Source organism: Sphaeramia orbicularis, chromosome 22, assembly GCF_902148855.1.
Source record: "Sphaeramia orbicularis chromosome 22, fSphaOr1.1, whole genome shotgun sequence".
NCBI classification, from domain to species: Eukaryota; Metazoa; Chordata; class Actinopteri; order Kurtiformes; family Apogonidae; genus Sphaeramia; species Sphaeramia orbicularis.
In genome coordinates this window covers 24263126-24290249 of record NC_043978.1, presented here as the reverse complement: position 1 = coordinate 24290249, position 27124 = coordinate 24263126, and the positions used below count along the sequence as shown (strand labels likewise).

General features: G+C 38.6%; 1 protein-coding gene across 1 annotated transcript; it reads right to left on the bottom strand.

The window, feature by feature from the left end:
- Positions 1 to 22: 22 nt before the first annotated feature.
- Positions 23 to 26909, bottom strand: tonsl (tonsoku-like, DNA repair protein). Its single transcript, XM_030125911.1, has 28 exons — positions 26651 to 26909; positions 26464 to 26559; positions 25393 to 25535; positions 25124 to 25307; positions 24122 to 24251; positions 23802 to 23973; positions 23147 to 23261; positions 22886 to 23037; positions 22613 to 22765; positions 21284 to 21409; positions 20945 to 21143; positions 20726 to 20781; positions 20529 to 20618; positions 19925 to 19997; positions 19669 to 19832; positions 17917 to 18040; positions 17588 to 17829; positions 15385 to 15874; positions 13358 to 13563; positions 12693 to 12799; positions 11797 to 11953; positions 10175 to 10253; positions 9787 to 10094; positions 6646 to 6817; positions 5760 to 5935; positions 3292 to 3365; positions 3032 to 3165; positions 23 to 560 (listed from the first exon to the last, which is right to left on the bottom strand). The coding sequence occupies exons 1-28, from the start codon at positions 26673 to 26675 to the stop codon at positions 343 to 345; spliced, it is 4365 nt and encodes a 1454-aa protein (XP_029981771.1). The 5' UTR covers positions 26676 to 26909; the 3' UTR covers positions 23 to 342.
- Between the last annotated feature and the right edge of the window lie 215 nt (positions 26910 to 27124).

Genomic DNA, 27124 nt, shown 5'->3' with positions numbered 1-27124 from the left:
ATTCACACAAGCAGAAACAGAATGAGGCAGCTGCTTTTGAGTCAAATTTTATTTTTATTTTTTGATCAATCTTTGTTTTACCAGGAGAATCTCACTGAGAGTAAAAATTTATTTTGCACGAGTAAGAGTTTCCTGACATAACATTTCAAGCAACATAACACACACACACACACACACACATATATATCAGACTTACACAAAGTACATAGACAAAGACCAAATCTGGCTATTCTTTAGTGTGTACTATTAACTGAACATAATTTTAATATAGACTAGCATCCATTAAATATGTTTACAACCTTGTAAAATGTTCACAGCCACTGACTCCACATGGGTCTAAATTCATTCCTTCACTGTCTCTTCATAGGAACCGACTGTGAGGAGGAACTTGGCGTTTCGGTCGACAAAGTGTCCGTGTGATCGACCGTCGTCGTCCCAGCTCTGCTTTAAAGCCCGTCTGTCCAGTTTGTTGAGTACCTGAGAGCAAAGCCGCAGATCCCTGACCAGCTCCGTCAGACCGTCCAGACCTGCACCGTCCCAGGGGCCCGACACCTGACAACCTGATGGAAACGCCGGAAAACAGTGTTGCATCAAACTCCAGATTTAGTTAGACCTTTAGTAAAGACGTTAGCCTGTGGTGCTTTCAGCCGCTTGTGAGAAAGAAGAGGTCAGATATACAGAACAATCTTTCATTTTTCTGGCTGTAATATAATTTCTGCTATTGTTTCATAAGGAAGACTAGAATTACTGCCTCACAGTTGTACACCTTCAACAAAGTTTCCCTCAGTTGTTACATTTGTCTTTATATCAGCAGGATTCTGTCAAAACTACTGCAATGATATTCTTTTTTTTATTTTATTTGTTTATTTCGAGCATGTACAGAATACATGTAAATTCAAAATTCCAAAATCATTCACCTACACTGAAAAATGAGTGGGAAGAAGAAAGACTTATTTAATCCCACTCTCATCATCAAATAATTTAACATAATAACAATGAAATTCACAAAGTCAGAAAAAAAAAAAAAAAACTAGTTGGAAACCTGGTGGAAACTGCATTATTTTTGTGTTCATCTATTTATGACTAGGGATGGGTCACGATCTGAAGAAAATCGTTTAGTTCACATGACTATTATTTAACTCTGGAACACACTGCCTTTGCAGGTCAGGCAGGTTTCTTCCCTGGTAAAAAAAACCCAAAAAAACAGCAAGATAAACTGTTTTCAGGAGCAATGTTAATGTAAAGTCAATGAGGCTCAATCAGGGTGTTTGCTCTTTATATAACTAAAAATTACAGATTTTTTCAAAACAGCACCCCCCAACACTTTAACTTTATGTACTTTTAAACTTGCGTGCCTACTACTTTGGTTGAGACTGTACCTGTTGTGTTTCATTTTAATAATTTTTACCTCCGCCAAGGAACAGTGGTGGTTATGTTTTCATCGGGTTTTGTCTGTCTGTCTGTTAGCAAGATAACTCCAAAAGTTAAGGACGGATTTGGATGAAATTTTCAGGAAATGCTGATACTGGCACAAGGAAAAAATTATTAAATTTTGGTGGCGATGGGGGGGGGGGGGGGGGGGGGGGGGGGCTGATCTGCCTTGCCAGAGGTCTGCGCTCTCCGAGTGCTTTTCTAGTTTAGAATTTTTTAATTATCTACAGCCTGTCCGTCCATGGGAGTGGATCTCTCCTTCACTGTGGTTCTCCCTGAGGTTTCTCTTTCTCCCACTGGGTGTTTTGGTGTTTTTCTTTGCCAAGAAGGACGGTCTAAGGACAGGGGGATGCCCAGGACATTGATCCATTTGCTTCACCAACTGTTTAATAACTGATTACTTGACTGGTTGTTTATTTTCATTGTGTTTTTTTTTTAGCAATTCAACAATTTCTGTAAAGCCCTGTGAGGCGACTTTGTTGTGATATTGGGCTCTATAAATAAAACTGAACTGAAAATTGAATAAATGAATGACTGAATGAATAAATACATGATTCACAGAGTAAATTATGTTTTACTGACAGAAATGTTTCCAAAACATATGAAAATCACAAAATTGCATGGATACCACAAACAAGTTTCATTACAATCAGTCCAGTACTGACCGGTTAGTGAAATCATATTCAGTTTTTTTTAATGTTTCCTCATGTATTTCTTATCTTACCAGATTATGTGCCATTGACCATACTCTAAATTTCAACTATGAGAGAAACTTTTTTCCATACTTCATTAAGACTTTCACACAAAATTCTAGACTTATCAGGGTCTGGAGAACAGCGTTTCAAAATTCCCTACTTTTTAATGGGGTCATATCTTGCTAAACCCACTTTTATTAGTCTTTGGTTCATTTATTTGTGTATTTAGACCCTAATAGTTCAAAAAAGTTTGAATTTGAACCCTCCAGGTGCTGCAAAGCTATCTTTATATTCATTTTGGCAAAAATGAAGTGGATTTCTACAACCCGTTTTAATTCCTGCTTAATTTGTTATATCTATAACTAGTTACACCACAGTATTTGCACATATAAGGTCAAGGCTTTCGACGAACATTTCTACGAGTATGACATAATTGTTTGTCAGCAGCAGCGGTTGTAGTCCATACTAAAAATATGTCCAAATTTCGTGGTGATTACCTAAAATGTCCCACTTGTTGGTTTTATTAACAAACACAAATGGTTGAACAGGATAGAAAGCACGATAAACAACCTGGAGGGGGTGGGGCCTGAAGTGGCTCATTTGCATTTAAAGGGCCAGTGCTCAAAACGACCTTTCTGGTGTCATTACTCAGAAATAGGGTTGAAGATGGACCTGTGGAATTGAATTAATGAAGAATTTAGACCCAAGCAGAGCATTTACAGTTTATGTAGACCACAGGGAAATGTTTTCAAATGCATAATTCCATTTAAAAAGCAAAATATCACTCCTTTAAGACTTTCAAGATCCGTTCAACCACCCTGTCAATGTGTTTGAGTCAAAAATAACTACACACATACTGTTGTTTTGTCCTATACATTCATCTACAGTGCATATACGAGACATACCTTGAAGGTTTAAAAGACCCAGTGATCGATGAGCTTCTCTGAGAGACGTCAGGATACTGTGAAGTCCTGATGAAGTAATGGAGGGGTTTCCCGAAAGGTCCAGATTCACCAGAGTCGGACATGAAGGCAAACACCTGGAGAGAAAAGTCCAACATATGACACGAGAAAACACTCTCCACAGCTTCATTAGTGTAATCTGTTAATCAGCATTGATTAGTTCCACAGAAGAAACCTGCTGGTGGACTCGTAAACAAACCCACCTGGCCAAAGTGGCTACGCTGTTGTCTGTTAACCCGTTTGCTGAAAGGCTGAAGTGTGTCAGTGAACATTCATCCTAAAAAAGGAAGGTAAATGTTAACATGGGGCTCACTGTTCAGTGATCATGAGTCTTTTACATGTGAGCAATAGGCTGTGACAGTCATTACATAATCATGGATATTTTTCCTTTCATAGTTTACCATCGTTTGACTGGTTCAGCTTTCACTTCATAATATCACTACATCTCATTCTTCTTTCGTGTGTTTTCTATAAGTTCAATGGACAGCAGTTTATTTAGATTTTATGTTGAGCTTTGCATTTTTAAGTCTCATTATATCTGCTCACTTTAATTTCTGTTTTATTATGACCTTGTTTACTCTACCGTATGTCCTAAAAAAATTACAATTAGACTTCCTGCAACGATAAATTTAAAAATAGTGAATCAATCAAAATGCAATTTCAGGGTATGAAACTATAACTTATTACCTACATTTTGCAGAAAACCCAATTCGATTTGCTTCAGTGGTCACAGAGAAATGGGGATCTTTGTGAAGCATGTCAGTAGTACCTTCCCTCCAAGTTTTGTAACGAGACGTGTTGTCCATTGTGTTTCCGCCTTACAAATACGAAGCTGTTCATTGTGTTCTCGCACAAAAATATCTCTTGAAAAAGTGACTGCTTGTTTCTTTTCATTTTCAACTATTTGTTAGTTGCCCTGTCAGTTGTGAGCAAAATATTTTCATTCATACGGATGCCAAGAGCATCCAAGTGCCAAACTTGGAAGAAACGAACCCATGACATGCTTTACAAAGATCCCCATTTCTCTGTGGGTTTTCTGCAAGATGTAGGAAACAAGTTATAGCTTGATACCCTGAAATAACATTTAGATTGCTTATTTATTTTGAAAATTATCAATGCAGAAAATCCGACTGTAATTTTTTTTTTGGGACATACGGTGTAGCAGATGGCTCAGTGTTTCCCATTAATATGATGCACCACCATAGTCTGTTTTGCACTGCCTTGGTCTTACAATGACCTGAAAATACTGTGAACATTCAGATTCCAGCTACTGCGATGTAACTCTGCACTGAACATCTCTCTCACAAGCTGAAAAACAACCTCAGTACTGGGAACTTGGTGAAGCAAAATGTCATTAATGAAAGAACATTATACATCCATTAAATGAAGTAGGGCTTCAAAAATGGCACCACAGGTAGAAGTGAAATGCAATTACCATGGTAACAGAGATGCTGTGTCTATCTGTAACTGTAAAATTACAAATAATTCGATGGTAAAATTTTTTTTAAAATTTACAATTTTGTTGTTAAGAGCATAAAAAACACACTTATATGTCATAGAAACACTACCTCTCTGTTAGAAACACTGTGGTTAATTAGACTTTTACACTGGTGGTATAAGGTGTCATGTAGAATAGATCATAATATCCTTAACACTTTCAGTGCCATGGGCCGATTAAATCGGCTTTACGAAAACAACCTGTAAAGTGCCACGGGCCGATCAGATCGGCTTTGGAGAACACGCCACATTTGTGTACAAACAAACCATCCACCCTCATTTCTTTCTCACATTTCGATGACGTTCTTTCTGTGTCCCCCTTTTGAGACCAAGCAGACGGGAATTTGAGGTCACGCGACCGAATAATATTTTTATATCTTTTTAATGTTTCTTATTCCCCGGTGTTTCATCAGAGGGAGCCCTCCATGCCGGGGGGCAGCTGTGGACTCCGGGGGCTGTGGCGGCGCCTTCTCTCACTGGGGTCCGCTCCTTTCTGGTGGGTGGGGGTCCCAGTTGGCCCTCTCCCACTAGTTGGGATACGGGGCTGTGTTGCTGGTGCCTGGTCGCCGGGGGGTCGGCGGCTGCCTCCTGGTGCGGATGACTCCCTGAGACAGCGCCTCCTAAACTGATCTTTTACTTTTACTTGTACATTTTTGTTCTGGTCTACCCGTGCTCAGTCAGTCTTCTTAAGTATGTGTGAGCTTGTGGGTTTGCATGTATGTGTGTGTGTGTGTGAGTGGGTGGGTGTGGGTGGGGGGCGGTACTGATTTTTAAACTGATATGTAAAGCACTTTGTGCTACAGTTTTTAATGTATGAAAAGTGCTATATAAATAAAGATTATTATTATTATTATTATAAATTATGCAAATTACGATCAATAATGAATCGGCTGTGTCCGGTGCGTTTTGAATCTAATCAGCAATCGGTCAGATGTTACCGAGCGGTTTTCTGCAGGATTCTTCAAATATTATAAAAACGACGCGAAATACTGAAAAACGGCCAAATTCTGTGGCACTTTTAAGGCTTATTAGCCCCTTAACTGTCTGGCACTTAAAGAGTTAATCATAATTATTTGCACGACAGTGAATCAACTCAAATTTCCGTATTGTAACCCTTTTGAGCACAAACGTGTGTCTGCTTTCAGGTTACAGGGTGTGTTCAGTGCATGTGGACCTGTGACAGGCCTTTGGCCAGGTGTTCCAGTGCAGGCTGGTCAGACGGGCCTCTGCGGACAGCAGACAGGTCCAGGTGTGTGAGGCTGTGGAGAGGCAGAGTCTTCAACACCAGCTCGAAGCCGGTGGAGCCCAGTGCATTGTGGGATAGACACACAGACTTCAGGTGACCTGTGCCTGTAGTATACAATGATAATATTGTTAATAAAATTTACAAATTACTAATATAGTATAGTTAACACATGCAAATTATAACTGAAAATCAAAAGAATCACAACTGTTTTATTCATTTTATCATTTCAATGTTAGCTTAGTTCATTTATTTTTCTGAGTTCATAAATACTTTTGGCTTTTTGTGAAACTATTTAGCTTTTTTTTCCCCATTTTGTTTTCATTTAGTTTTAGTTTTTGAGGTTTTATGAGGCCGACCTTGATTTAAGCTGAAAAAAAGAATGATGGAATGCATGACATCAAACACGATTTCCAAAACCACTGTTTATTAAAAGGTCTCATATTGTGCGAAGGCATTTTGTACGCTATGAACCATTAACATCAAAGTGAAACCAAAACAAACCGGTGTTTACCTGCAATTCCATTCCATGTTAAATTATTCATTGTACTTTTTATCTGTAACTATGCCAACACTTCATCCTTTTCAACACCCACTTCCCACTCATTTTTCACCTGTCTTCAGGGTTAAGATGCTTTGTAAATAACTTTAATCTTTAATTGCATCTAGTCTATTTTTCTTTATTCTTTTATATTTTTTATTTTGTCAGGAGCAAATCTGAGCATTTTGCACAAGGAGCCCTAATGTTTACTTGAACTGAATGAACTCATCGAACATCAGCCTTGAAAGGGAAAACACTAGAGACTGTATGCGTTACCTGTCAGAGCGCTGGCCAGCAGTAGTCTGTGCTGCTGCAGGAAACGGGCAGTGAGACCACAGGCCTGCATAGACAGCTTGGCCAGCAGGGGACAACAGGACAGCAGACAGGACAGTGACTCAGAAATGCCGTCGCCCAGCAGGTTCATGCTGAGGTTAAGCTCCTCCAGGCACTACGACAGGAAATGACCACAAACACAATGTGTAAGAGATTGTATCTAAATCACATTTATGCTGTAAGCAAAGTGGGTTATTCTCAGTTACGAGGGATGAGCGTGTTGTTCGAGGCAACATTTGATGCGGTTGTTGAGCACAGGGAGGAGCTGCAAAAATGTGATTAATAACTCCCTTCAAGGTGGTGTCACACTTATACGTGACAGAAAACAGCAAAGACAAACAACCACAATACCAAAAGTAACAGGAGTTGTCAACTAACACACACATGTCAAACAACAAACCTTTGACTTTCTTTACAAACAGCCCTTCCTCTGCCTGAAAAGACAGACACTTGTGGTCTTCTTGTTTCGTCTTATCTTTTTTTTTATGTGTGTACAGCACTTTCTAACCATGTGTTTTAAAAAGCGCGACACAAATACAGCTTTACTTTACTTTGTATGAATGACACACATATTATCTATTGTCAAACGGATGGTTTTAAAAAATCCTTCATCCAACCCCTGCCACAAGTGCAATAAAAACAGGTGAATAGAGCTTATGTCTGCTAAGAAGTGTATTTGAAAACCTAAAAAAGATGTCAGTCCAGTGGTGGACGAAGTAGTCAGATCCTTTATTTAAGTGCATTGTATCTATAGGTTTGAGGAAGCCAAATTTATGGCTTTTAAGACAATTTTCAAAGCGTATTTGGTCATATTTAACATTCACAAAAATAACAGTGCAATAGGCCTGTTGAGCCACATTATGTAATAAATTCCCATTATGTAATAAAAGTTCAAAATGTAATAAGAATGTCACGTCATCTTGTAATAAAGCCATATTATGTAATAAGCTGACACATTTTGTAATAAACTACGTCAACGCATTATATAGTAAATTTTTTCACATTATATAGTAAGTTATTACAATTTGAGAATTTATTACAAAATGCACTTGACACATTTTTATTTTTAAAAAAATGTAATAGCATGGTTCATTATGTAATAACAATCCAAATTAACATAATTTCAGAGCAGTTTAGAAGAAATTAGTCACAGGAGCTACAGGTAATGTAATCAGAACTTTAACCACACAGTTTAAAGATTAATTAAGTACATTAAATTTTCCTGAAAATAAAAACATGTGAAGTGCATTTTGTAATAAATTTCTCAAATTGTAATAACTTACTACATAATGTGAAAAAATTTACTACATAATGCATTGAAGTAGTTTATTACAAAATGCGTCAGGTTATTACATAATGCGGCTTTATTACAAGATGACGTGACATTCTTATTACATTTTGAACTTTTATTACACAATGGGAATTTATTACATAATGCGGCTCAACAAGGCCTCATAGTTATTGCCTTGAACCAGTCCTAAATGTGTTTCAATCCAGTTAATGTTACATTTCCAATTCTCCATGACTAACGTTTCTGCTTCTGACATTCAAGCAGCTGAAGCTCATCCCTGAACCCCTCTGCCCATGAATGACAGTTGAAGCACCACTCATTCCCATCTCCATTATGATAAAAAGCTAAGTGCAAATTTGACAAATTATTTATAAAGAAGCAAAGCAAATATAGCAATATCATTTATTGTATCTGGAATTTTTAAGCCCTTTGAATCTCAGACTTAAGGAAAATTACAGTATTAATTTAGACTTTTTAAGGATCCGTCGATTGCCTGTAAATGAAAGTAAGTAAAAATACCAATAGCACTGTGAAAATACTCAACCACCAGAGGAGTTGTGCCATCAAAACCGTATTATGATGTAAAGTAATATCAGAAAAATGCACTCTGAATATGCAAAGCAAAAATAAATATTCTGTCAGTGTCAGTATAATATATTCTGTTCTGGGTTTACATGACTGCTACAATAACAAGTATTTTGTATTTTACTGCAGTAGATGTTTATGCTTGAGCTCATTGTAACTATTTTATTTACAGAAATACATCATAATCTATAGGATCATCATATGGTTGTAGTATTGCTGTCCTGGGAGAACCACGTACAGTCGTGGAAAAAAATTATTAGACCATCAAAAGTCATCAGAAACAATGGTTACGCAATCAAGTAGTAACTTTTGTGTGTATTATGTGACTAAAAAAGACAGAAAAGAAAACATGGAATGCCTAAAAGCACTGTTTTTGTCAGTACAATGCCATAGATATTGATGTAGAACTGAAGTTAGCTCTGAAATTAAACTCTTATGAGCTATTTTTGTTGTTATCATTATATTTGTCCCAACAAATGTACCTTTGGTTGTACAAGTCATTAAAATGAACAAGAAATTGAAGAAAACAAGGGGTGGTCTAATAATTTTTCCTGCGACTGTATCTCTAAAGTAAATTTTCCATCTCATCCAGAGTGTTGTGTAGGAGGTAGTGAAAGAGCTGAATTTTCTCTAACACATAAAAGATCCTTGTATTATGGAATTAAAGTAAAATCCTGGTTGCCACATGTATCAGTACTGACGCCTTAGAGAAAAGTTCTGACTGTTTAGAACAAGTTATCACATCACAAGTGAGAGCCTGTCTATAAAAGTAAGACAAAAATGAAGGAGAATAACTATTATTCTAATTTAAGGGGGGGGGGGTTTAAAAACTCCATCATTACCTCCACCAAGTGAAACGGCAGAGGTTAAGTTTTCATCAGGGTTTGTCTGTCTGTCTGTTAGCAAGATAACTCAAAAAGTTATGGATGGATTTTCAGGAAATGTTGATACTGGTGCAAGGAAGAAATGATTAAATTTTGGTGGTGATCGGGGGGGGGGGGGGTGATGAAATTTTCAGGAAATGTTGATTCTGGCATGAGGAACAAATGATTAAATTTTGGTGTTGGTGGGGACTGATCCAACTTGGCAGAGGTCTGGCAAATGCTTTTCTAGTTAGATCTGTATCTGAGCTGGAAATGGACACTTTAGATATTAAACTGATCTGATGACAGCAGAAGAACTATAAACATTTGTTTGTTTTTTTTTACCGGAAATGCAGGATGGCTCATCCCCTTTAAAGCGTTCACTGCTTTCTCCAGCCCTTCCCCTGTGATGTGATTGGCAGAAATGTCTAGCAGCCGAAGTCTGGGCATGGTGATCGTCGTGGCAATCAGATCGGGCAGAAGGTTGTCATGGAGCCGGTTGCCAGAAATGCGTAACTCTGTGAGGCTGGCTTGGAGTTTCAGGGCTCGGAGGAGGGGGTTGAGGGAGGAGGGGGCCAAGCTGAGGCCGCACACTGACACTGACGAACTCCCATCCTGCACCTCACAGAGCCTGGTCACACGCTTGTTCTCATCTGCAGAAACACAGAGAGACAAAGATAAACCACACTGGAATACGGTCGTCGATGTCTTTGTTTCTTTGTTTGATGCTCACCCACTGCCAGACTCTGACAGGCCTTTTTGTAGCGTTCAGGAAGAGGAGGAAGATCCCACGAGCAAACTTCAGCCAGAACCTGCAACACATTCCACCATAAAAACCTGCATTCATATTGTTTAACAACTGGTCTTAAAGGGGGAATATGTAGTGTTAATGTTCCAAAAGGGAAGTCATGTACCAGAACGCAAAACTATTAAACTCACCAACATACCAACACAATGCATCCAGACTCAATCACTCACTGATAATTTAGCTCTATTTTAGCTTTTTAGCTCTGTTAGCTTAGCTCTATTTTAGACAAAAAACAGACACAGTAAAACCACAAATCACCTCTGTTTTCTGTACAGTTTGTGTTGTCAGTAACTGAACTAAAGATCTGGAATCATCCAAATAAGGTCAGAACTGTCACGGTTTAGTCTGAACTATGGATCAAAAAGCGGCAACTTAGCAAAGATAATAGCATCCCCTAATAACTTTATTTGTTCATAAGCCTCATAATCAAACTCATCCGTGTAAAAAATGTTGCCATTATAGCATCAAACTCCACTTTTTTCATTTAGAGCTGTTTCCAGTGGTGAAAACAACAGTGCTTCTCATTTTTATCATTTTGTCACTTTCTTTGACTCTAAAAGTTGTTTCTTTGTGGTTCTCATCCCATCTGTTCACTTTCTGACACTTTGAAAGGCCCAGTGGTGTTAGTTTTCCTCACCACTGGAGACCAACAGAATGACTCACTACTGCCTCTAGTGGTCACATAAATCTCCAGGCCCAGGGTTTCTCAACCTGTTTTGAACTAAGCCCCACTAATGGCATCATGAGCCTACTGGCGCTCCCCCCATGCCTGAAAAAATTTGTGGGACCGGAGGGGTTAATTCTACAACGCGACAGACCTGTGTGTTGAGGACGTGGTGGGTTATATAGCTCTGCGGATAAAGCTGTGAGAACGTGACAGTGAGCTCCTTCACCTTATCATTAACTACCTGCTGCCCCCGCGAAAACTAATTTGCAACCAGGTGGGGGGGGGGGTACGTGCTGGACGATATGCTCCCCACACACACACTCCCGGACCTCAATATGTAATTCTGCAAGTAACGCGATGGACCTGTATGTGGAGGACGTTTAGCTAAAGCTGTGAGAAAGAGGAAGTGACCTCCCCTCACCTTATCATTTACTATCTGTTGCCCCCCTGAAAATAAATTTGCAACCGGGGTGTGGGGGGACAACGATGTGCTGGACGATATGCCCCCCCACACACACAAACACACACACAGACCTCAATCCGTGAGCGGGAAGATATGTGCCGAGTGATTTATAATGTTGTGATGTACAACAGTAGTCGCTAACACACCCGCACACACAACGATGTCACTTATGACCCCCCCCCCCCCCCCCCCCCCATGTGCTCTCGCCCCCCTGGGAGAGAACCACTGCCCCAGCCCATTGGTGTATATATTTTTCTATAATCCAATACATTGGGATCTTTGGCAGAACTTCAGAGCTCTTTATTCTAAACACTAATGATAATTTTTGGCAATTTTTTTAATACTTTCGCGTACAAATGCTATATCCGACCCCTTTGAAGCAGCTTTTATGACATGATGCCTTGACACTGGTCTGACCTCTTCGTTGGTGTGAAGAACAGCAAGTAACAGGTCCTGCGGCGAAAGCAGAGCTCCTTCTTTCTGCAGCTGAAGGTGAGGCAGGAGACCGCATTTCTGATAATATCGCTGAGCTGCCTGCTCACACAGCCACGATACGGTGCACGAGTCGGCTTCACTGGAAGAAAGACAAGAAACAGACGAAACAAGAAGAAAAGAAATGAGTCAGAACTAGAGCAGTAAAACTCAAACCTCAAAACGAATTTTGCAATAACGATAAGAATCACGAAGTTCTACCAGCCCGTCACACAAAAGAAATTAACTCGACACCCATGAAGCACCGCATGCGGGTAGATTTTGTTTGATGGGTACATGTCACAAGGTTGTTCATCACACTAACAGGTACATGTTTGAATTGAAGTAGTCATGTGGTAAAACTCTACTGTCATACATTAGAAACAAAAAGTTAAGGATATTCTTAATTTTTGGGCTATTTCTTTCAGTTGGGATTCTTGCAAAGTGCTTTTTACTTTTTTGTATGTGAATTGAAACACATTTGTTTAATGACCAGACATATTTTTATTTACTAATGGCAAAAATGACAAAAAAAATGACAAAAAAAAAAAGACATATCCTTAATTTTTTGTTTGTAGTTTATGTCATGGTTTAATTTATAGATTGGCTGCTTCTGTTTCTGGGTGTGTTCAGTACACCTCTGAAATATCCACCATATTGTAAAGAAAAACACATGGATGCTGACAGGCATGATGTTATGTTCAAGTGCACTTTGGAAATTCAGAAATAAATACTTAACATTGTTTAAAACTAGAAAGTTTACATTATTTCTTTTTACACTGGGTTCAAGTTCAAACAGTTCATTCTTTCACTGAAAAAAAAACTAAACAAAACATACAAACCTTTGTGGAACTGGGATGAGGAACACATCTTCCTGAACTCTGACCCTCATTCTGATTGGTGGAGGCAGTGATGTCAGCAATGGGGCGGCTACTGTGTGAGCTGGTGGCTGAAATAATATATATTCACATAAAAATATGCAAAAGAGAGTTACTTCTTACATCTAAATCTCAATAAAGAGTTAATCAGTTTCATAAAAGCATAAACATCATTTGTTTCAGCTGGATGGGCCTAAATACCCTGTTCATGACATTTCCCATTAAATCCAGAAATTAACTCTAAATGGAAAATGTGCAGTAAGAGACTTTCGAGAGTTTAGAGCCTGGATGAAGCTGATGATATTCAAGCTCCAGTACTTCCTTGAAATAAAACCCCTTCTTGTTCAGCTCTCTCTCTCTCACTTTCAAATGCATTCATCAATGTCTGAAGTTAATCAAGAATGAAGACAGATTCTTGACAAATGTTCCAGTGATGGCCCCGAGTGATGCTCAAACATTAATAATCATCTAGCCCCAGCTAGCGTTGTCCTGAATAGGTAATGAGAAATCTGTAATTCTGACTTTGACGCCTTCACACTTTAAATGACTTGTTACACACATCTGAGTTTTACTTACTGGACGTGATAGTTTTTTATGAGTAATTTCCCTGATGTGACAGTCCCTCTCACCTGTGAGTGCATCAGCAGAGGAGGTGGAGGTGTTTCAGCCCTCATGTCATCATCGTCGGTAACAGTGGGACTGTGTGACCTGTTGACCTCTCGTCGGCCCAGTCTGACCATTCCTGGCATCTGAGTCATTTTGACCTGATGAGGCTTCAGGGAGCTATTCTTTTTCAGAGAGAGACTCCTGCTGGAGGATGACGAAAAAGCAGAACCTGAAAGAAAAGGGCAGCATAAGATAAACAGAGGGTGGCTGGGTTTTAACCCTTTAACCCAAGGGTGTCAAACTCATTTTAGTACAGGGGCCATATTCAGCTAAATTTGATCTGAAGTGGGCCAGACCACAAAAATAATAACATAATAACCTACAAATAATGACAACTCCAAATTTTTGTCTTTGTTTTAGTGTAAAAAACCCATCAAATTATGAAAATGCTTACTTTTATAAACTATCCCAAAAAAAAAAAAAAAACTGAAAAAACTGAAATTTAAATAAAAAAAACATAAGAAAATTTAGTGCAATTTTAACAATATTATTCCTCAACTTCTCATTTCTCCATGTGCATTATGGATCAGATCTATAAAGTCACTAAACACTGAGGAACAGGCAGAAAAATTGTTTAAATTGTGCTTAATTTTCTTTAGACATTTCAGGTTGTTCATATTTGTTCAGGTTATTCACATTTTAGTGTTACAGGACAGTTTGTACATGTAAATATTTTCACAATTTAATGTGATTTTTTTGCACTAAAACAAAGACAAAAAATTTAAGTTGATAATTCTAGATTTTTTTTGGCTTAATTCAAGATTTTTTTTTTTACTTAACTGAAGATTTTTTTTTGGCTTCATTCAAGATTTTTTTTTACTTAATTGAAGCTTTTTTTTGGCTTAATTGAAGATTTTTTTTTACTTAATTGAAGATTTTTCTTGGCTTCATTCAAGATTTTTTTTTACTTAACTGAAGCTTTTTTTTTGGCTTAATTGAAGATTTTTTTTTTTTATTTAATTAAAGCTTTTTTTTCCACTTAATTGAAGATTTTTTTTCCTTAATTAAAGCTACATTTTTTTTGCTTAATTCAATTCAAGAATTTGGAATTTTTGCACTTGGCAAAAACATCCCAGGGGCCGAACTGGACCCTTTGGTGGGCTGCATTTGGACCCCGGACTGCATGTTTGACACCCCTGCTTTAACCCCTGACGTGTCTATGGTGAGCGTTCTGAATGTATGATTTATTTGAAATATTCCTAAAAATTCAACCGCTTCAGCAATAAGAAACATTTCATAACATGCTGAGAGAATAGACTCTCTTGGAATAGGGGGCAAAACACAGAGCAGTGAGTGAGACCGACTTGCGAAAAAAATAGACAATTTGGGCTTTTTCTTTTTTTTTTTTTTTACACTGTTTTACTTGTCATTTTTACACTCGGCCACACTAGCTGCAGGGTATTGTCATCAGTTGGTTGTCCTTCCACCCATCCAAAAACTTTGGCATGCGCTGATAAGTCAGGCCACTAAGGGGAAGTAGTCCTCTTAGAAAGTCAGACCGAGGGCTTTCAACTGCACACTTCTTATGTTTTGTTTTTACTGTTGTTTCCGGTGATGTAATTTTCCTTTTTTTTTTTTCCTTTTTTTTTTAACCAGGTGCCAAAAAACAACTGGACTGATTTAGAAAAAAAGAGCCCCCAAAACAAAAACCACTGGCCCAAAATTTAAATACTTGTTGTTCAATGTGTTCCAGTTCACAGTTCATGTTCAACATCCTAAATCTCTTATTGTTGTACATTCTGAGTGCCTCATTTAGTAAAAACCTGTCAAACTTCAATTCCTTTCTGTCGTTGTCTGTTATTCCACCCTGTTTTGACCCTAAAACACACAGTAAAACAAAACCACTGAAGAAAAGAAACACACGCACATACTTACAGCAGCTTCTATGACACTTTCACATTCCAAGCAGTTGGTTTCACTGAAATAATGTCTCAGGGGTTAAAGCGTTAACTAAACTGTCAGGTGTGTGTTTACGGTACTGTGATCTAACCTCTGTACGCCGTCTCTGAATGCATGTTCCTGGTTTGACCTCTGGATGCTAAAGACGAGGCCGTGTCCTCCCCTCTCGTCCCATTCTGCTCCCCTTGAATCCTCCTCTTCTTCTTTGGCTGAATTTCCCCCAAGTCGTCCTCCAGCCAATCATCTGCCAGATACTCCTCCTCAGGAACCAGAGCTGATTTGCTGCTGCTGGAAGCTGCAGGTGTGCTGGAGAACTGAGGCTGAGACGGACCCTGACGGAGGGTCTTTGCGCTGCCTAAGCCTCGTATCGCACTGTGGTACTCCTCTCGTGCGAAGACAGATGGAGGGGGGGCCTCCCTGACGCTTTCTCGACCAGAGTTTGGGATGGAGTTGCCTTCCTTGCTTGTGGGTGCTTCTTTGTGACTTGGGGCAGCTGGGAAACTATTTCTTTGGCGAACGGGACGGAGTGGACTGACCGGGCAGTCGGACTCACTGTCGTCTGAAGAACTGCTGACGACTGTCTAGAACACAAACAAATCATATACATTATGACACATAATTCATTATTAAATATAGGGCTGAACAATCGGACCACAAGATTATTAGGCAATTATCTAAGCTAGAATCATGATCAATCTGAATCGCAATTTTCTCTCGTGTTATACAACTTGGGTGAAATATGACCTAAATACATGTTTTCCTCTTGTTTTGTCTGATTTCTGGAGAGATAGTCTTTGTCTGATGGTTTATTGTTCTTGTATGTAACTATAAACTCTGCATTTTGGTTTTTTTGACCCAAAATTCTTGTAACATTGAAAATATCTCAATGAAAAAAACACAAGTACACACTTTCCTGTACATACAGCTGCAGTGTCTCCATTAACTCTCTAGACTGTAACCTTATTTGTCCTTCCAGAGTTTTGTAATCAGTCAATCAATAAAAACTAATTTAACACAACCATAACTGCAGCATCTGTGTAAATCAGGCTTACTGTGTGTTGGTGTTCAGAAGCTGACTCTGCAGCTGACAGACTTATGGGAACATTTCATCATTATTTTTTCAACAGCAGCTAAACCCCACGATGCACAAACTCCGCAAGATAACTAACAAGATAACTGAGCTAAAATCAAACTCTTAAGAGCAGGCGGAGCTGAAGTATTGCTCAAGTCCAACCGAGGTAATTTAAAAGTACGACAAATTATTTTAACAAGTATATATACTAATGTATGACTTGTACAAAAAAAACTCCTGTCACCTTATGCAAAAACAGTGAATTATGAATGAAATACATGTAGCTATGTCACGTTCCACTTCATATGTCTCTGTTTACAACAGGTTCGGAGAACATGCCGAGTCATTATATATATGTAGATTGACTATTGTGTCGACCCTAAATGAACTGATGGGTGAAAAACAGTGTTACTGTTTGTTGTTGTTACTGTTCTGTTTTTGCTTGTTGTTTGTTTCTGTTTCAGGGTCTGTATCAGTGTTTGTTTGTGTATAACTGCTGTCCTGTTCTTCCATCAGCTAATATCCATATACAGTAATAAAAGAATTAAATCCAACCAATAGGGGGAATTGATCTAAGGTTCAAAACCCTCTTACATCAAAACTGTCAAGCAACTCGTGGCCCTGGTACACTTACATTGGAGGTCATATTGCTAAACAGGACAGGATAAAACAGAAAAAAAAGGAAAACGAAAACAGTTTGATGGTTCATCAACACCAACTTCACCTACGATATCTAAGATAATGACCTGAAACATACATCCAAGCTGTGTAGGGGTTATTTAGACAGAAAACAGTTGGCTGGAGTGTCATCCATCATGGAATGACCCGTCCAGTGACCTAACCTACATCCCATTGAACTGCTCTGGGATGAACTGGATCCAAGGACAAAAAGAGATTTCCAACAAGAACCTTTGGAAAGTTTTACAAGAGGCATTGCAAACTATTTCAGCTGAATGTTTGGAGAAACTAAGTGTCCAGATGCTTAGAGTGTTTACGTGTGATAAGAGAATTTTTCATGAAAGTAAAGTTCAAGTATTTTACTGTATGTTGAGGTATTCTAGGTTTAGAGCTAACCCAAAGAGAGGCTAGAATTTACTCGGTTTTAGGGTTTGGTGTGATGTAATGTTCAAAGCTGATTAAGCTATGGTTTAATTTGACATTAATCCTTGCTGATGCAACGCTAACAGCCTTAAAGTCGTCCTTCTCCTCGCTCAGACATTACCCCGTACAGAAGAGCAGCCTCTGTTCCTCTGGCTCTGTGCCGCCGTGTTGAGCCGTTGCTCTGCCACCGCTGCGGGCTGCCAGGTACGTTCACCTCTGAGTTCCTGTTGCTTCGAGACCAGTCTTGGCTGGAGGAACAGCCCCCTCCAGAGGCCGACTCCAGTGGCTCAGAGTTCTCTGCATCAAACAGCTGGCTGTCCTGCAGGGCATCGAAAGGTTTGGCTGGGGCCGGAGCAGACGGCACTGTGGCGGATAGATAAATGGAAAACTGGATTAAGGAGACTTTTTAATGGACAAAGGATGATTCATTATGATGTGTATACGCCTCACCTCCTCCTGCTAGCGCCTTCCTCAGTAGTCTCTCGGTTGCTGAGCACTCCTGCCTGGTGTCCTGGTCCAGCTCTTTGCTGTAAGTCTTCTGCCACTGGCGTAAGGCATCCATGGCTGTGTCACCCTGGACACACGACAACAAGAAGCATGACACACTGTCGATACACAAACCAGGGTGCTTGCTCTTTATCCAAATAAAAATTTTAGACTTTTTCAAAACTGCTATTTTTTCCGCAAGACCTTGACTTTATGTACTTTTATACCTGTGTGCCTACTTTTTTGGTCGAGATTATACGTGTTGTGTGTAGCAGAAAAATTCATTTTACTAAATGTATGAATGAATGAATAATTCAGAGTAAATTATGTTTTACTGACAGAAACGTTTTCAAAACATATGAAAAACACAAGTTTCACTAGAATCATTCCAATACCGACCGGTTAGTGCAATCATATCAAGCCATAGATCACAGGTGTCAAACATGCGGCCCGGGGGCCAAATCTGGCCTGCCAAAGGTTCCATTCCGGCCCGCAGTATGAAAGTGTAAAAATTAACCTGAACAGTAACAGTCAAGGTTGTCAAAATCCTTTTGGTTCAGGTTCCACATACAGACCAATGTGATCTACAGTAAAAATAACAACACAATAACCCATAAATAATGACAACTACAAATTTTCTTCGGGAAAAATTATGTGGAAAAAATTTAAGTGAAAAAAATAACATTACACTGTGAAAATATTTACATTTACAATTCTTTCACAGTAAAATGCAAATAAATACATAAATCAAAACAAAGATGAACAACCTGAAATGTGCAATTTTAACAATATTCTGCCTGTTACTAAATGTTTAGTGCATTTATAGATCCACTGTGATCTGTAGTTGTGTTAATAATAAGAGATGGAATATTGTAGAAATTGTTTAAATTTTAGTTCCAAACTCCAAAATGTTAACAATATTCTGCCTGTTACCAAATGTTTATGTAACACTGTATGTAATGTACATGTATAAATAGTAAGTCGAGGCATAATATTGTTAAAATTGCACAAATTTTTAAAATGAATTTTCAGTTTTTTCAGGTTATTCACATCTTTTTTTGTAAAATGTAAATATTTTCATAATTTAATTGGGAGTTTTTTGTACTAAAAAAAACAAGCAAACTTGGATTTGTCACTAATTATAGGTTATTAAGTCAATATTTTACTGGTCTGGCCCACCTGAGATCAAACTGGGCTAAATATGGCCCCTGAACCAAAATGAGTTTGACACCCCTGTCATTCATTCATTCATTCATTCATTCATGCATAGATAGATAGATAGATAGATAGATAGATAGATAGATAGATAGATAGATAGATAGATAGATAGATAGATAGATAGATAGATAGACAGACAGACAGACAGACAGACAGACAGACAGACAGACAGACAGATGCATACACAGATACATAGATAGACAGACAGATAGATATTTTATTAATCCAGAGGGAAATTCAAGTATTCAGCAGCTTTGCATACACAAGAATACAAAAAATATATGCTTTCCTCATGTATTTCTTATCATACCAGATTATGTGCCTTTGAGCATACTCTAAAATTCAACTATGAGAAACTTTTTCCATACTTTTACACAAAATTCCAAATTTTTCAAGGTCTGGAAAACAGCATTTCAAAATTCCATACTTTTTAAGACTTTCAAGGCCTGCACAAGCACCCTGCATCCACACGATGATGTACAACCAGCTCACACACACCTTAGAGTTGCGTAGAATGACAGATGCCCCTCGCTCTACCAGGAGTCTGGCCACTTTAAAGTTTCCACAGGTGAGGGCATCGTGTAGAGGAGTGACCCCTTCACATAAGGGACCACCGGGGTCATTGATGTTAGCACCTCGCTCCAGCAGCAGAGCTACAATATCTGGACAGAAAGAAACAAAAATGTAAGCGCAGATTTTAACAGATAAGAAAGATCATAGACTATAGGTAATGCATGAAATCTAATTTCGTTACCATAGTGACCATGGTTGCAGGCCTCATGCAGTGGAGTCCAGCCACAGTAGTCCCTGGGGTTCACTGGGTGTCCCTGACATACCGACAGACAATACATCATTAAATATAAGACAAGCGACTGATTTTAAAATGTATTTCACCATGTTTCATCTTCAGGAAACTCATTCCTTAGACATGATTAAAAAAATCATGTACAGGTTAATTCTCCTGTCGGTGTCATTGACCACAGTATTGATGATCTAGAGTTGGTCCCCATGTTCCCTCAATGGCAGCTGCTCCTAATGTGAGCTATGTAATAATGCTCAATGCTGTGTGTGTGTGCATGTGTGTGTATTAGGATGGGTGAAATGCAGACAAAATTTCCCTATAGGGTTATTAAAGTGAGTTTAAAAAAATGATTTAAAGCCAGATTAGTTCTGCCTTCTTAAAACGAACTGAGTATATAATTATTTCAAAAAAATTAAAAATGCAAAAGATAATTAACTTCAAATGTGTTTGATCAAGAATGTTAGGATTTTCAAGGTTCTGTGATGTCAATAGGAAAGTTTTTTGCATGTTTTTTCAGTAGACATGTTTACAGTTTTCCGAGCGTCTTACTTCTCACCTGCTCCACCAGATATTGAACCTGTTTTAAGTTTCCGTCGATACAGGCTCTATGGAGAGACGTCTCACCCTTTTCATTCCGCTTGTTCCACTAAAACAAGGACAAAGGGTATAACATCTAAGACTTGGGACATGAAATTCTAAGATGAGAGGATTATTTCTGTAAAATCAGTTTGAGCCAAAACAGCTGTAACTTACCCTTCCTGCCTTCCTCCTTCCTGACACCATCTTGTCATAACCCTCCAGATCATCGTCTAGGAAACACATAAAGGGAAGAAATGCATACAAATCAGAAGACAAAAGATGTTCACCTCATGTTAAAAAAAACATTAATACAGTGATTTTTTTTTAATTGATGAATTCACTTTTTTAAGGATCCAGAAGAACCCTGGGTCATCAGAGGATTCCCCAGCTTACCCGAGTCTGAGAGGATAACATCACTGTCATCCAGAGGCTCGCTGTTCTCCATCTCCTCCTCTTCCTCCTCTTCACCATCGCTTCCATCTGGACTCCAGCCCTTTGTGGTGCACAGCTCCTGCAGCTTCACCTCTGTGTCATCAGCATTCGATGAGCCGCTTCGCCTCTGGGACGCCAGCCATCGCCTCAATACACGTTTCTGTTGGAGGGAAAAAGACGACCAATAACCTCAGCGTTTCTCTTAAGTGTTCAGAGGACACTTTTTTTCTCCCATACTCTAAACTGGTCCCTTTTGTTTTGTTTCATTTTAAGAAATTTCAGTTGATTCTGTCATCTCACCTGTAGTCCAGCCTGTCCATCTTTCTGAGCGCAGAGTGAAGCTGTTCTATAACTGGTGTCTATTTCCTTTAGGTCACAGCCGCTCTCCTCCTGAGCTGCTGCGATGTTCAACCATGTGCTACATTCCTATAGATGTTAAAAGGTCAGCAATAATTATTACAATTACATTAGACAGCTTTGAAATTTTAACAGTATGAGTTAGTGTCATTTCCTCTGAGTACCTAGAGATAATACAAGTCTTGGTTTGGAATAGTTGTCAACCAGACCTATACCTTTTGAAGCCATTTTGATATCAATTATATGTGAAACTCTTAAATTTAACCTTTAATACATCGTATATTAAGCCAGAATCAACTAGTACTAAATTTAAACTTCAACTTGAGAAGGTTTAACTTTTAACTGTTGCACTTTATATTCTTACATGAAGCTTGTGTTGGAGTTTGTTGATATTTGTGGACTCCATGTCTAACTTTAGGATTGTCTCAGTTGCTTACATCTATGATAATAGCCTGTTTACTGATTACTATGTACAGGAACTGTCAGTTTTTCCACACACACACACACAAAAAAAAATCCTCTTACTCCTTCATGACTAGGACAGCCACAAAACTGAAATTTGAGTTGATGATTGTCATACAACTTCTTGCAGTAAACAGTATTTTTGTCTAATCTGTTAAGCTTATTTCACCACTAATAATAAAACAGCTGTGCACATAAAGATTATGACAAAGACAAGAAATTAACTGTTTGCCATGTTAATAAAAATCAAACATAGCAGATGCAACATGACCCATTAATACATACAAAACCCATTAGTGAAACATTCAACCAAGCTCAAATAAAAAAAAAATTGAAAAAGCAACAGCAGCTCTCTGTTGAATTCATGGCAGTAGGAGGATAAGATGCAACAAACTGATGTCTTTAAAAGAACACCAGTCAAGATAATGATTAACTATGTTATTTGTTAGTTTCACCAACTGTTTCATGGATGTGAATTGAGGGGATTATCATGATTATTTCAAATACCTATGATATAGGGATTATGTAATAATGTCAAGAATGGATGTTTATTATGACAGTGATTAGACAAAACGTCAGATATATTGTGTTTATGCTGACTGCAATGAAATACAAATCAAAAGTAAATTTTAATATCACTTCATAACGTAGCTAAAATCACATTCCATGCCAGCTTCTTCTCATTTGTGATTTTACTAGTCAGAAAATTGTATAAATATTTCTATAAAATGTTCATAACATGACTGGCACCACAGAAAAAGCTGGAAAGCAGTGAATAAGCAGCTCTGAATGAATATGGCTCATGTGTACCTCCGCCGGGTTGCCGGTTCGTAATGCCAGCTCCTGTCGGTAGTGTTCCACTGCCCTGCTGTGCTGTTTCAGGTCTGTGTATGTCGCAGCCAGAGACACGTGGATGACAGCCAGCTCCCTCGCAGGCTTCCCTATTGCCTCAGCACCTTTTAACTGAACATTAGCAAAAGATTTGGGGAATTCCTGATTTTATTTTCTAGTAGGCCAAAAGAGGAATAAATCAATGATAACGTTAAATATAAGGGGGCAGTTAAGGTCCGTCATCTTTCTCACCTGAGCTTGATAAGCATCCAAAGCTTTGCTGTAGCAGCCGACTTTACAGTACAGGTCCCCGAGCTGTTCGGCCACTTCCACAGACCGACGGGAGCTAAGCTTATTGTCCTGATCCTCCCCGAGCTCTTCTTCCAATCTACAGCCCTGGTCCGCTGTGAGAAGAGAACGACCAAGAACTTAGCCATCGTGGCAAAATAATCAAAAAATATTTCATATTGATAAAAGTCATCGGTATGACTAGAGTAAAAACTGAACCCTCACCATATTTGAAAACTTTCTTCACCGCCTGCCGGTCCATCGGCTGCTGGGAACCGAGCTGCAGAGCTTTCTTCAGAGATTTTCTGGCTGCTACAAAATCACCCAGAGAAAGCTGCACCTGTAAAGAGAAAGAGTTTACAAAATCAGGGATTCTGTAGGTTTAGACAAGTTAAATTTAACACTTTTTTGAACACATTATAAATATAACTCAAGATCTATTCATTGTCCATACTTGCACAATAAAGTACAAAGCATAAAGAGAAGCCTTAGAATCCTGGATGACTCAAAAAATACATTTATTTGTTATTTGCTGCTCTCAAGCTAGATTTTGTTACACATAGTCTATATTTCATCTAATACGGGTAATAGAAATAGATATAATTTTTTTAATGTATATCTGATAAATTCTATTTTTTGTTATGTTTTGTAGTTTTGTAATAGAATGATTGATATGTTTTTCCTGAAAATACAGGTTAATGCAACTTCATAAATGTTAAATTCATAATCCAATCAATGTTTCGGGCCAAGCAAAGCCCTAAACCATTGATTATTGATTCAAGACTTTTTAAGGAATGACAAAAACCATGTAAATATAAGGCAATTGTGATAGAAAAGCTAAGTCATTATAGCCAAATATGTTTCCAGTATTCTTTTTCACCTTGCCGATGCAGTGGAAACACTCGCTCTCACTGAACTTGTCTTTTATCTTCCTGGCACACTCTTTGGCCTGTTCAAGGCAGCGCACAGCATTAGATTGTTGCCCAATTCGGAAGTAGATATTGCCAAGGTTGAAGTTGGCTCGATAAAGATCCTCCAGTAGCTGGCTCTGCCTGGATAAAAACAGAGGCCACACAGTTGACAACACTTTATGAACCTCTAATAGATTCAATACTCTTAAATCCCAATATCTCTCATCATTTTCCATCTGGCTACCTGATATTTATAACCTTCAAGGTACAGAGGGGATGATGTTCTTACTCTGCAATGAAGACACTGCGTCGAATAAATTCACTGCAGCGTTTGGGCTCTCCAAGATGATCACAAACCAAACCGAGATTGAGGAACAGACGTGCCTTCATCTCACAAATCTCTCGATCGGGCACAGTCCCTGAAGTACACAAGGTCAAAATGAAAATTATTAGAAGAAACCAGTGACACAGAAAAAAGGCAGAAAAACTACAACAAAGGTGAGCTGTGTTGTCCATCTCACTGTATCTTATAATCTTCACATCGTGATAGTTTAGATTATAGCTCTGTTGTTTTAGCTCTGTTTGTAGACAGAAAACAGCCACAGTAAAACCACAAATCACGTCCATTTCCAGCATGGTTTGTCTCATCAATAGCCACACTAATGATCGGTTGACAGATCAGAACTGTTACACTTAAGTCTGAACCATGGATCAACAAACAGCAGCTTAGCAAAGATAATAACATATAATTTTATACCATCATAAGTTTCATAATCAAATACACCTGTGTAGAAGAAATGCATAAACATATTAAAAAGGAAGAGATGCCTATCTGATTAAGTGAATACAAGTCAAGGTGTTTTCAAAAGCTGGTTAGACATGCTGTATTATCCATCTGTTATCATGAGGGATGGAAATGTGTCTTCAGCTTGAAAACTGATAAATGTGAGGTAACTTACATGAGCATTTTCTAAGTAGATTTAGATTAAAATACCATTTATAGTACTTCAGTTGAGGATTATTTTACTATTATCACTCTGTTCACTTTTGATCTAAAAATTATTTTGGAGCTAAATATTAAACCTAGTACTTTACACCTTAACAAACTTGATATTTTGCACTCAATGGCTGAAGTTGTTTGTATTTTACATCACTTTTAGAGTACGAGAGAAAGCATGAACAAGTCAAATGTCATGGGGGCCACAACAAGAGAATATGTAGTCCAAATGAGGTCTATGAGCCCCGAAATGATCCACCTTGACAGACACACATTGATAGAAGCATTACACACCTTGAAGACGGTCGTTCACTATTGCCAGGCTCTTCTTGAAGGCCTCCTCCGCTTGTTCTAAACTGGTCCTTGATTGGTCTGATTCGTAACAGAAAAGGTAAGTTCGACCAATCGTAGCGAGCGCCCTCTGCTCCTCTGCATGGTCCCTCACAGACCGAGCCAGGTCCAGGTGACGTCGCTGGTGCTGGAAAAGACAAACACGAACATTTATGTTAATCTGTATCTAGTTACACACAAAAAAACATCTGAATGCAGAATTTTGTGCTCACTTTTAAAGCTGCCTCAGTGTTTCCCATCTCTGCGTAGCACTCTCCTATCTTTCGACTGGCCACTGCTCGTCCAATCACATCATTGAGAACCTCTGACAGAGCCAGTTCCTGCTGGTGCTCATTAATAGCAGCTTTGTAGTCACCTGGGACAAAGACAAACCAGATGGAACAAAGAGAATTAACCAGTAGTCGAAACAAATGCAGGATTATAGCATGATAATGTTGTGGAGGCATAAACAACAAAGAAATTCGTAGGGTATGGACTGGTTGTCCATCAGGCCTTCCTTTATTGTGCACAAGTGAGAAACTGACAAACGAAGCTTCGCCCTCTCTCAGAAGTCAGTTCTGACCTGTCCAGGAAGTCAGTCTAACTTAAAGTAGCTTGCGCTAAGCTTAAATGTGATTGGTTAATATGATGTATGACGCTGTCGCGAAGCAGAAGAAAGAAAATAAGATACAAACAGACAGAATGCAAGACCTTGGAGTTGTCCTGGGAAGTTTTAGGGAGTTGGGTTATGCTGTATCTTGTGGTATCATTAGAGACAAAGTATCTTACAAAACATACAGAATTGAGAAACTGACAGAGTAAACATTCATATCTAGGCCTGTGGTTAGAAAGAGAATGAAAACTGAAGAGGTGTCTTATAAACTAATAGAAGACTTATGGTCAGTATTAAACTCAGTACTAACAATAATAAATGGGTATAACAGTTTTGTTCAGAGTCAGAAACTCTCTCAGCTCTGATTAAACAAATTAATCTGTATTCTAAAGTATACTGAGGCCAAAAGTGGGAAATGTAAAGTATACTAGAGCATGTTGTTACAAAATATAAGACTATGTGCTTGATATGACTACAGAATTGAGATGAAATCGTGCTGTAAAAGGTATAATTGTGTGTGCAAGTGGTAGAGAGGGCAAAGGATGACAGTTCCTTTGTTATGTGTCACCCACAATGACAGGGTAAGGCAGATGTTTTCTCTTGTGTAATCTCAGATAAGAAGAAAAAAGAAGCTGGACCAGCTGTTTGGGTCTGACTAACCCTGATCCTCGTCCTCATGTGAATTACTTACCATTTCTAGCCAGTAGCTCTCCCAGCTGATTACATAGACTCGCTTCCTCTCTGAGGTTGTTGCTGTTTTGAGCTTTACTCTTCGCTTTCTGCAGCTCTGCCGAATAATCACAACAAATACAATGAACAATCAAACTGGCAAGACATTAAAAGACTTGTAACACTACCTGTTAAAGCACGACACTTACGTTTAATCTCCCGTGAAGAGCTCATGTTGTTAGCTAGCACAGAGATGCTAATAAATGACAACAGAGCGCGCCGGATCCACTAGCTTAGCACTGAATGTAGATCACAAACTGATTAAACTAAACAATTTTTCATCTTGTTTTGTCTAATACGTGTGCTTGTTTGTCCATTAAAGTCATCGATGTCAGTTACATTTTCGATAAGGCTCCGTATATTCCAACACATAAATGACACATCTATTCGTTTAGATGATGTTTTTCAGTAAACTTCACAAAGCCCCGCCAGTAATACGGAAACCAATGAGCACGCTGAAGTTTATGGGTATAATTATACCCTTAGTTTATCCTTACAGGTACCAACTCAGCTTCTAACGCTAAATAAAAACAAAACATTAGGATCTTAAAACTACTCCAAATTCTTATCAAGGTAGCACTTTATCATAAGTTATTTGATTTCTACGGATTTGGTGACAGGTG

Bases quoted from the DNA above. Each gene is read 5' to 3' on its own strand.
- tonsl (XM_030125911.1), bottom strand. From the start codon at position 26,675: ATGAGCTCTTCACGGGAGATTAAAC. The intron at 25,536-26,463 runs GTAAGTAATTCA...TCTTTGTCCCAG, and splicing joins AGAGCTACTGGCTAGAAATG to GTGACTACAAAGCTGCTATT. The intron at 3,366-5,759 runs GTCCACATGCAC...TTCCTTTTTTAG, and splicing joins TGGCCAAAGGCCTGTCACAG to GATGAATGTTCACTGACACA.